This window comes from Arachis duranensis, chromosome 6 (assembly GCF_000817695.3).
Source record: "Arachis duranensis cultivar V14167 chromosome 6, aradu.V14167.gnm2.J7QH, whole genome shotgun sequence".
In the NCBI taxonomy this organism is placed as follows: Eukaryota; Viridiplantae; Streptophyta; class Magnoliopsida; order Fabales; family Fabaceae; genus Arachis; species Arachis duranensis.
Window position 1 is genome coordinate 99,824,080 of NC_029777.3, and position 11,727 is coordinate 99,835,806.

Here is an 11,727-nt window from a genome sequence, read left to right on the forward strand (position 1 = left end):
AATTATAAATAATATTATCATCAAATTTTTAATAAAACTAAAATAATATAAACAAAAATAAATATTTTATTATTCTTTTTCTTCTAATTTTAAGTTTTTATAATATTACTGTTTAAAAATAAATATACTAAATTAATAATTTAAATAATTAATTTAGTAATTAGTTAATTACTTTAAATTTTTAAATAGATAAAATACATGTAGCCAGCCCTAATCAGATGTTTGACAATTATCAAAATCTAACAAGAGACAATGTGACCTAATTCTTTTTAAATTATCAAATTAGTTTTTATTTGAAAAATTTTGAATCCAAAACTGGTTATAAAAAGTTATTTTTGACTAAACACACCGTTTTTAACAAATTTTTATAACTCTAAAGATGCTGGAGAATTACTCTTAGCTAGTTGACAAATTATTTTGTAATTATTTTTTTATGTTTTTCTTTTTTTTTTAACAAAAATTTCTTGAGGGAAAACATCATGTGTGTGTGCGCATACAGCTCCGTGCGCAAGCACAGAAGCAAAGATAGAGGGTGTTTAGATTAATTTAATTATTAAAATAATTTAATTATGTAACATCATTATTTTCAATTAAATTTTTAATATACACATTAAATAAATAAATTTTATTAATATATACTTAGTTAAATAGTGTGATGATATATGTGACTGCTAACATAGACCTTTTTAGGTCATCTTCAAAATCGTGACTATAGACTTTTTTAGGTCATCTCCTAAAATCGTGATCATAGACTCTTTTAAGTTACCATTTTTTTAAAAACTCGTTACCATAAACTCCTTTAAATCACTCCCCAAAATCGTAATTATAGACCCTTTAGGCCACTATTTTTTTTAAAACTGTGACCATAGCTTTTTTTTGTCATAATAAAAAATTGTAACCATAATCGTAACACAAAAAAAAAAAAACCATAGCTATAGATCTAAAATATTATAGTAGTATCAGCTCCTCTCATGTGTTATAATATTAGTTGTCTATGAGTCATTTTCTATGTTATCAATGCAGATGCATTAAATTGGTCTCTAACTTTACATGAAGTGATTAATTTTAGTTCTTGAAATTAGATGTCGTGTACTAAATTAGTCTCATTACCAATTTTTTCTTCTATTTTTGTAAATTTAAAATTTTCAATATCTTTGGATGCACTAATTTTAATTATATTTTTTTACATATTTTTAAATATATGTTCTTTTATAAAATGTTCTTAAGATTTTAATTTTAATCGCATAAATTTTTTTTACAATAATTTAATATAGATAAATTTTGTAATATATAATATATTATTTTAGCAAAAGAATTATATGATTGATTAAATATACATTTTTATATTTATAAAAACACTTATATTTAAAATAGCTTGTAAAAAATAGAACTAACATTGGTGCTTTTACATATATTAAGAATTTTGAGCTTATAACAAAATAAAAAAAAAACTGGTGAATAGATTAATTTGGTGTACGACATTTAATTTCAGAGAATAAAATAAATTATTTAGTACAAAGTCAGGACTAATTTAGTGCATCTGCAAGAATGACATAACAGATAGTACGTGGACGAATAATATTTTAACACGTAACACAATACAACATGTGACAAAATAGTATTATGATACGTAGTATAACTATCCACGTCAGCTCGCATCACTGATTGACTTGTCGTGATATAGTTACACATGGTGAAATCATAAGATTGACATGTGTCACTAAAGGTCAAGATCGTTACGTCACTGCGTCGTCGAAAAGAGGTTAGAGATCAACGTGGTATAGTTTTGTCAATCTCAAAGACGTAGTTAGTACTATTAGAATCTCAGAAAAGGAATTAATCCTGTCAATTTTTTTAATTGAAAAGGTAAAATATGATCTTTAACTCTTTAATATTTTTTCTCTTATGTTTTTTTCTTGATTCCACTTATAAAATTAATAGTAAGAGTTTGAAAGATCACACTTTATAATTTATCCTCTCAAGTGAAAAAAAAAATTAAAAAGATCAATTTCTTCTAAAAATAACGCCAATCTCATAAACTACTTTGAGAATTTACTCCTATCTACCTAAATGATATGAGCCATACATTAGAATATATTTAATATATTATATATTAATATACAATCATATTACATATATACAAAAAAATTAAGTATTAATATAAAATACATATTAACTTATAAATACACAATAAAAATAAAAATGAGTTAAACATCTTATATATTTATATCTAAAAATATAATAATTAATTTTTTGTATGCATATCACCAATCATCAATAACAATCATTGCTTGATCTATTTCACTGAAAATGTATTTAGTGAACTGTGAAGTAGAAATTATGTCAGTCAAGCTTTGTTTGGGCATCCATAAATATATTAATTTTGTATTTACTTATCTATTTTTTGTTATTAAGAATAATACTTAGTAAGACAAATATTTCAATATATAAAACATAAATTGACAGAATTAATTTTTGTTATACTACAATCATTATATTATATTATAAAATTTGTTATAACACAATTTCTTTATTTTAAGAGTTGTGTACATTATTTTTTAAGGAAATCTCATCAATTATTATTTTAGTTACCTCTAAAAGATTATTTACACATTTTATAGGATAGTTTTAACATAGTGCAAATCCTATGATAGTTTTAACATGGTTCCTGAGCATATTAATATACACTACACAGGTCTGATTCCTAATTGAGATATAAAAGACTCCCGAGCATCTTATACATCACAAAAAGTAAACGTAACATGGAAAAAACTGAAAGGAATGTAACATTATGATGTACTTGTGTGCAATGCTACCAAAGAAGCATAATGGCCACCATGGTTGATCAATGTTTCATGGTTTCCTTTCTCTACAATGACCCCATTCTTAACCACTGCAATTAAATCTGCGTTCTTAATAGTGGATAGCCTATGAGCCACTATGATTGTGGTTCGTTCCACCATTACTCTATCTAGTGCATCTTGAACAACCTTTTCAGACTCTGCATCCAGGGCACTGGTGGCTTCATCTAGTAGTAATATTTTTGGATTCTTCACTATTGCTCTTGCAATTGCCACGCGCTGCTTCTGTCCACCAGATAGTTTTGATCCTCTTTCCCCCACAATCGTTTCATAACCCTGCATATATTCAGTAAAGTTGTGTTATTTATAGAAATAAGTATTATTAAGGTGTTGAGTACTATATTTTAGAACAATGATGTTTGGGAACAATTAAAAATCAGCATAAAGCAGCCTAAAGTTACTTTATTTTGCATTTCTTAGTTATTGTTTATCTTATTTCACATTCATTAATTACTCCTAGAATGATTGAGTAATTCAGATTCAATAGGTATGTAATTATAGATGTTACATACATAAAAATAAAATTATGCATTTTTTCAAAAATTGGCATGCAATACTAACAAATTCCTTTAGGATAGACTGAGCACAGTATTGTTGTTACTGTAATATATTTATTACCTGTTGCAAACTACTGATGAACTTGTGGGCATTTGCCATTTCTGCTGCAGCTGTAATCTCTGCCTCTGTTGCATGTGTTCCTTTTCCATATGCAATGTTGCCTCTGATTGTATCATTAAACAAAATAGGCTCTTGGCTTACCAAGCCCATCTGTTGTCTTAACCATGTAACTTGAATTTTCTGGATATCTATTCCATCAAGTGTGATATGACCTGAATCTGGGTCGTAAAATCTTTGTAACAGTGATACCATAGTTGATTTTCCACTTCCACTTTCACCAACCAACGCAACTGTCTGATATTTTCATTTATATAAACAAAATTGTTAGTTAATTCTTTCTTTCTGTATTAAGCTATCAAACGTTTGAAATTAATCCTGAGAAAATACATAAACTTTTGTTGGTAGAATCAACTACTAATGTTTGCTTTATAGCTAAGGACTAATCCGTCACGGATCTGAGCTCTATTTAAGAGTCTGCTGCCCCACACTTAGCTTAAGCGGACGAGTGAGTTGACCACTCGACCAACCCAAGTTAGTTGTTTGCTTTATAGTTTAGATTGACTAAATTATATCCTTTCAGTGCGACCCTTTTCCAAACTGTAAATTTACCTTGCCAGAATAAATAGTCAAGCAAAGATCTCTAAATATTTGAACATCAGGTCTTGTGGGGTACTTGAAAGTGACATGGTGAAACTCTACTTCTCCCATCAAGTTTTCTAGAATCAGACCATTGTCATCATTGGGATCTACTTTTGATTTTCTGTCAATAATGGCCAACACAGAAGCAGCAGCACTTTTAGCTTTAGCTGAGTCAGGGGCCAAGGTGCTAGTTTGAGACATCCCCACAGCAGCCATATTCAGGGCAAAGAAGACCTGAAAATCAGAAAAACCAAAAATCATAGATGTATAGAAAGACTTATCCAATCCGTTTGGTTGGAAAATTGAACATTTACAGAAAGACTTACGCGGAAAACATCAGAGAAAGATGCTTTACCATCCCCTACAAGTTTAGCTCCAGCATAGAAACTACATGCATACACTGAAAACAGAAACAAGAATGATAACCCAAAACCAACTCCACTTATTATCCCTTGCTTTATGCCTGCCTTAATCGGTGCCTCACATTTCTTCTTGTACAACTCCATCACCTTCTCTTCAGCGCAGAAAGATGCCACAGTCCTACTGCTGCTTACAGCATCACTTGCTACTTGACTTGCTTCCTCGTATAATTTCTGTACAGCCATACTTTTGCATCTATCATGTTTGATACGCATTTTTGGACTTGAAGTGCAGGTGATAATACACGGTTTTATGTAAAGTTGATAGTTGAGAATCTTTAAATGACAATTCAGTCAAATATGTTAAATCATCTAATGATTCTCAACTATTAACTTCATATGAAAGAATACCGCATATGAGTTTTCACCACAAAATATTCAGCTTATTTAGCAGAGTGACAAGGATAAAATTTTAGACCTTTTGATTTTATGTCAAAAACTTGGAGCTAAGAAGAAAAGTACTAGTTGACTGAGACAGTTATTCTCTTGTGCTTTTATCATTCTAAAGGTTATATCTATTATATATCATTGTTAGATAATATAACCATGCTATACCTCTACTTAATAGCTTAAATTTTTGTGAACAGTAGTATCATAATATAGTATCAGATTTTTATGACAAAGAAATCTAGAATTCCAGCATGAGGCAAAAAGAGACTATATCTAGAAGGAGATAGGAACAAACCTTTCCATCTGCAGTGAATCCTTGTAAGAACTTCATCTGAAGAATTCCGTTAAGTGCTAATATAGGCAGCAATACAAGAATTATAACAGAGAGCTGCCAGTTTGCTTGGAATGCAATCACCAGGCCTGCAACTGCAGCAGCTATGTTCTGAACCATTAATCCGAGCGCGTCGCCAACCAAAGCTCGAATAGACGCTGCATCAGTGGACAGCCTTGATCCAAGTGCAGCACTTGAATGCTCAGCTTCATCAAACCAACTAACTTCCATATTAATCATTTTCTCAAAACAGATTAGTCTCATTCTTTTTACCAGCTTTTCACCAGCAACAGAAAAGAAGTAGGACCTCAAGGGATTGATAAAGAACGCTGATACGCCAAGCGCCACGAAAACATACGCCCAAGATCTTGAATCTTTGCGGAGTTCATCCGCAGGCTCATAGAAAATATGGACCATCTTTGAAACCATGAACCCAAAAAAGGGTAATATGATGCCATTGGCCACTGCAGCTATAGTCCCTAGTATTAAGACTGGGATCTCAGGCTTGTTTAGTTTAGCTAAGCGACGGATCGGTATTTTTGGAGGTTGTTTTGAGTTTGTGTCTTCTGAAAGAGCAACTTCATCGTCTTTCCTGTTTCCAACGCCGGGTACATGAGTTGTGGAATTTCTAAAAGAAAACCGTTGACTTGAATGCCTTGAAGAATTTGTAGTAGATTCAAGGTTTTCTGTTTCAACAGAAAAATTCTGTTCTGCCTCACTGTTAGTCTCTTGCAATCTATTGAGTTGGCTGTAGGCTCCTTCAAGATCTTTAGTGAGCTCAGAATGTGCTTTTTCTACTATTTTTCCTTGATGAATTACAGCTATAGTGGCAGCATTTCTAACAGTGCTTAAGCGGTGAGCTACAATAACAGTGGTTCGATTTATCATGATTTTGTCTAGAGCCTCCTGCACTGTTTTCTCGGATTCAGCATCAAGTGCACTTGTAGCTTCATCAAGAAGTAGAATTCTTGGATCTTTCAAAATGGCTCTTGCTATTGCAACTCTCTGCTTTTGACCTCCAGAGAGCTGAGTTCCGTGTTCACCAATCATCGTGTCCAGTCCCTACATTTGTTTTCCATAATAACTGATTTAGTGGCTGATTTTTCACATGGACATGGTATTTTTTATTATGGAACTATGCATATATTGCTTTCATTTTTTATATACTAAATTGCCAAAAACTTGATATTTTAGAAGCTGCTTAGTAGTTCACCTGTGGAAGCGTGTCTATGAACTTAGAAGCATTTGCAAGATCTGCTGCTACTTTGATTTCTTCATCAGTCGCACCATCCCTACCATAAGCGATATTTTCTTTGATGCTGCAAGTAAACAGAACAGGTTCTTGGCTAACTAGGCCAATCTTTTGTCTTATCCATTTCAGATTAAACTCTTTGAGATTGATGTTGTCGATGAGAACTTCACCAGCTTGCGGATCATAAAACCTCTCTATCAAGTTAATAACGGTTGATTTTCCACTCCCACTTTGCCCTACCAAAGCTACAGTTGTGCCACTTGGTATGAACAAAGAGAATCCATTGAATATAGTCTCATCCGGCCTTGACGGATAACTGAAGCCAACTTCTCTCAGTTCTATGTCGCCTCGAATATCATCCAGCTGCCGGCCAGTTGTGTCGTAAGCATCGATATCAGGTCGCCTATTAATCGTTTCAAACATCTTATAAGCCGCGGCTTGTCCTGCTGCAAACGAACTCATGCTAGGAGAGGTCTGTCCAAGAGAACTAAGAAGTCATGTCAAAGAGCAAAATGTTATGTTTACATCATTGAAATCGAGCTAAAAAGAGTGACAGTTTAGTATTCTAAAGCATAAGAGAAAAACTTACTGAGATCCTGTCAAAATTGCGAAAATTATGGTGATAATTTTCCCTGCTGTATAATCTTTGTCTAAAATCAATTTGCCACCATACCATATGGCCAAAGCATAAGTGCAGAAAACAATGAGAAGAATGGAACCAAATCCCAATCCAGAAGCCACTCCTTCTTGAACTCCAGTCTTATAAGCTTTCAACAATGATTGATTATACTTAGCCACGGCTTGCTTCTCGCCCGTGAATGACGCAACCTGCATTCAATCTTCATGACTTATTTATACAATATAAAGAAGAATAAGAAACAATTTCAGGTTGGTAGTTATATGATACAGTTCTGATAGAAGCAATAGTCTCTTCTACTACAGATGCAGCTGCAGAATATGCTACTTGTCTTCGCGATGTCACTTTGGCAATAACGATGCTCATGACGGCGCTAGCAAGAACAAGAGGTGGAATACAGGACAGCAAAACAAGGGTAAGAAGCCATCCCTTGATGAACGCTATGACAAAACTTCCAACGAACGATGCCACTAACTGTACAAACTGTCCTACCTATAATAACAAGTGGCAAGACAATGATGAATGAGAAACTTTTAGGTGGCGTCTGTTTCAGACAGAGACTCAGTATTGTGTTTGATAGTCAGAGGAGACTCAGTCCTTCATACCTTCTCACCCATGGCTTCTCGAATTAGCATAGTGTCACTTGACATCCTTCCAACAACCTCGCCGGTGTTGGTTTCCGTGTCGAAGAAGCCGGCATCCTGCCTCAGAATTGTTTTCAGGTATAAGCTTCTTATTCTTGCACATTGTCGCTCCCCAGAGACAATCCAGCAAGAAACCTCTGTCATAAACCATATATTTATGAAAGAATGTCAGTTATGGATATTAATATCCCTAAGATTAACGTACTATAACAGGAATTGAGTACCATTTTTATTGAGTACAGAGTTTGAATTCTTTTATAAACAATATTTTATTTTCATAGTTTGTAATAATATTCCACTCTTGTGTTAAGCTCCTTCCTTAAAAAAAAAAATATGAAGCACGAATCCAAAGTAGTACTTACGAAGAAAGGATCCTGCAAAGGAACCCAGAGCCAGGTATACAAACTTGAGAGCCAGCTGAGCACAAAATTATATCAGTAAGAGATTGATTTCCAGAAACTTGAACAAGTTGAAAAACAAAACAAAACTTTGCTATATATACCTTGGAAACATCATGAACAACTTTTTGGGAGTTTGAGGTGCCTCCAAATGCATCAATTAAGCTCCCAAAAACAACGGTCATCAAAGGGTTTGCCATTCCATTTCCAACAGCACCGATTGTCCCCACAATCATCAATGCATAATCCAAAGCGTCTGCAAAAGAGAAGAGCTTGTAGAAGGGGATTGTGTTTTTCGCTTCATCTTTGCCCTTTCTCTTCTCTGAATCATTTTGAATGGTTCCTCGAACCGCCTCGGCCAGTGGATCACTTACTGATCCTGCTTTGATCTCAGATGCAATAACATCACTGTCTAAATCTAAACTACTTTCCCCTTCCGCTTTCTTCATGGAAGAATTCTGTTATTCGTAAACAGGAAAAAAGCTACAAGAAGAAGCATGAAAACAACATCAATGCCGGAGAATCAAAAGCAGAGAACGAGACAGCAGCGCTGTAGTTTGTGCTGCTCAACTTCTAGAGCAAGCAATGAAAACTTGCTTATGAAACCAACCTTTTAGAACACTTCTGGTAACGGAAGATATTTCCTCATGAATAGAATAGAACAGAAGAGAACTAGAATAAAAAAGAGGCTGCATGAAATAAACGATCACCAATGACTTAAATGCATCAATGATTAGAAGTTGAGCAACGCTTTTGGAGTAAAGTGGTCACAGGATTAGAGACTGAAACAAACATAGTTTAAGACTTCAAGGTAAGTTGATTTATTCATATATTGAATAAAAATATGATAGTATTAATTTTTTCATGATAGGGTATTTTTTTCATCCTTAGATATTAACTTAAATGAGTATTAGTTTAGGAGGCCACTAACACGCATAACACTCTTTTTTTTAAAGATGTTTTTATATTCTGTTTTAATTGATTTTTGTATAATTTATTCGGTGTTCCTCATCACATATTATTAAATTTTTCAAAAGATTTTCTTTCCAAAAATAATAAAAAAATATTTAATTTGGCCTAAAACAAAAAAATAATAGATTAACTATTAGATTTTTTTTAAAAGATTATTTACATAAAAAAAATATATCACATTCATCAATATATATATATAACAAGCTCAAGCCTAAAGTTTTGTGAATTTCAAATATAGGTTTGTGAATTAATTATTTTTTTATTATTTCAAAATAAGATACTATTGTAGTATTAAAATTTTATGATTTTTTTTATATTAGTTATTTTTAGAAGTTGAGACTTGAATCTTAATAAAATGTTAGTGAAGATTTGTATTTCAAATTTTAATTTTAAGTTTTTAATTATTTTATATTTTATATTTACGTGAGACCGGTTTTATCGGTTCAATCAGTAATTTATCGGTTGAACCAATAAACCAGTAAATCAGTAGCTTGATCGATTCGATTACTGGTTCGGTTCTAACAATTATATTTCAATTTAATTTCAAAAATTTCGATTTACTCAATTTAGTCTCCCAATTTAATAGTTATGACTCATATTGGTTCCTAATCTTATTTTTGTCAATGTCTCATAAAATCGTTAACGACATGCTGAGATGGACTAACGACTGCTACATTATACATTCTAGCGACTATTTGATGTGACAATTGAAATCTTTTTACCTTTTTCAACTAAACACTTAAAACCCTAATATGAGTCATGGATACCTAAGTTAAAAAATCAAACTAAGTAAATTGAAACTTTAAAAATCGGATTAAAGCTCGAATATAACTTCAAAACAGAACTTTAACTTTTATAGTGATTAATTTAAATGAGAATCAAATAAATCAAAATTCAACATAATTTTTATCAATGTTTTCAGATTCGAAATTTCTATACTAAAATTAACTATGATTTTTCTTTAAATTAAAAATTTAATGAAATAGTGACTTTAATTATCTTAACCAATATCCTAATTAATTATTTTTATGTCTTAAAAAAACTGTATATAAGAAGAAAATAATTAATTTGTCTACTTTAATAAATAGTTATTTTACTAAAATGAAAGAAACTATTTTTTAGAATTTTTTAAGAACTAATTAATATTATATATATTTTGTTACACTATATTTAGTTATAAAAATTTTATTTATTTCTAATGCTTATATTAAAAATAAAAAGAAAATTTAAATTAGTGAATCTTAATCTATAATATAATAATAATATAGTAATTATTTTATATATTAAACGAATATAAATAATATATTAATTATTTTATATATTGTATGAATATAAATTAATTATTTTTTTATTTTTAAAAATTTTAAGAGGTTTGAATTAGTTATATATATATATATATATATTTTGATGAATGTGATGTATTTTTTTATGTAAATAATCTTTTAAAAAATTTAATAGTTAATCTATTACCTTTTTTGTTTTAGTCCAAATTAAATGTTTTTTATTATTTTTGGAAAGAAAATCTTTTGAGGAATTTAATAATATGTGATGAGGAACACCGAATAAATTATACAGAAATCAATTAAAACACAATATAAAAATATCTTTAAAAAAAGATATTTTAGACGTCTTTATCTAAGTGGCCTCCATTAATTTAAATATAAATAAATATGGACAATCTAACATTTTTCGTATTTTATATTTGTATAATATATCTCTATATTTATGCATCTTGGTTGACACATGTTACCATTTGTTTTAAAAAAATTGGTTTATATTAGGGATAACACGCAAAAAAAATAAAATTTTTTTAGAGGTAGTTATTTGATATCCACCTAAGCACTTACACTTAGAAAACAAAAATCCTACCATTTTCTTCAAAAAGAGCTACGTACTTATGATAAAACATATAACCTAACATTTTTTTTTATGTTAGATTCTGTTGTTATTTTCAACTGAAAAATTATATACTTATTTATAAAATATTGAAAAAAAAAAAAGACACAAATGCATGTTAATTTGTTAGGAACCATATTTCAAAACTGTTGAATGACTTAAATGTAATAAGTGATGATTTGCCGACTCATAAATTTAAACTATGGTTATATGCTTTCTTTAATTCGTACGTTGTCTTATATATGCTTAATTATTTTCTGTTTAAAATATCGAGTTTATGACTAACGACCATCTGCTCATTGATTTGCCAACTAATTATTTATGTAGAAGCGCGTGTGTGTATATAGATTATTTTTAAATAAAATAATGTCAACTTAAAATTGTTTGTTATACATTTTATATACTTAAAAAGTTAATACAATATATATGTTCAGAATACATATACAAACTAGTTCTTTAATTACATGTTTGTTAATATTTATTTCAATAAAATTTGGGATAGATGATTTTTTTATATTATTTTACAGTGATTTAATAATTAAATTGTTAATTAAATATATTTTTATAAAGCATTTTGGGTAGTATAACTTTGTTTAAATGGGTGTTAGTTGATACTAACTTTTCTTTTAGCAGAAAAAATTCTACACATCAAGATAGAAACAAACAATAG

The 11,727-nt window shown here is 30.4% G+C and overlaps 1 protein-coding gene across 1 annotated transcript; it reads right to left on the reverse strand.

Annotated features, from left to right (window-relative positions):
• Positions 1-2,708: 2,708 nt before the first annotated feature.
• Positions 2,709-8,900, reverse strand: LOC107495097 (ABC transporter B family member 11-like). The gene is made up of 12 exons (XM_016116175.3): positions 8,800-8,900; positions 8,294-8,672; positions 8,154-8,208; positions 7,753-7,928; positions 7,418-7,639; positions 7,100-7,338; positions 6,472-6,997; positions 5,223-6,320; positions 4,445-4,711; positions 4,089-4,352; positions 3,480-3,773; positions 2,709-3,137 (listed from the first exon to the last, which is right to left on the reverse strand). The coding sequence occupies exons 2-12, from the start codon at positions 8,636-8,638 to the stop codon at positions 2,790-2,792; spliced, it is 3,834 nt and encodes a 1,277-aa protein (XP_015971661.1). The 5' UTR covers positions 8,639-8,672; positions 8,800-8,900; the 3' UTR covers positions 2,709-2,789.
• Positions 8,901-11,727: the final 2,827 nt, after the last annotated feature.

Excerpts from the sequence above, each read along its gene's own strand:
- LOC107495097 (XM_016116175.3), bottom strand. The coding sequence starts at position 8,638 with ATGAAGAAAGCGGAAGGGGAAAGTAGTTTAGATTTAGACAGTGATGTT. Across the intron at positions 7,929-8,153 it reads CTTTGCAGGATCCTTTCTTC|AGGTTTCTTGCTGGATTGTC; the intron begins GTAAGTACTACT and ends GGTTTATGACAG. Across the intron at positions 3,774-4,088 it reads TGACTATTTATTCTGGCAAG|ACAGTTGCGTTGGTTGGTGA; the intron begins GTAAATTTACAG and ends TGAAAATATCAG.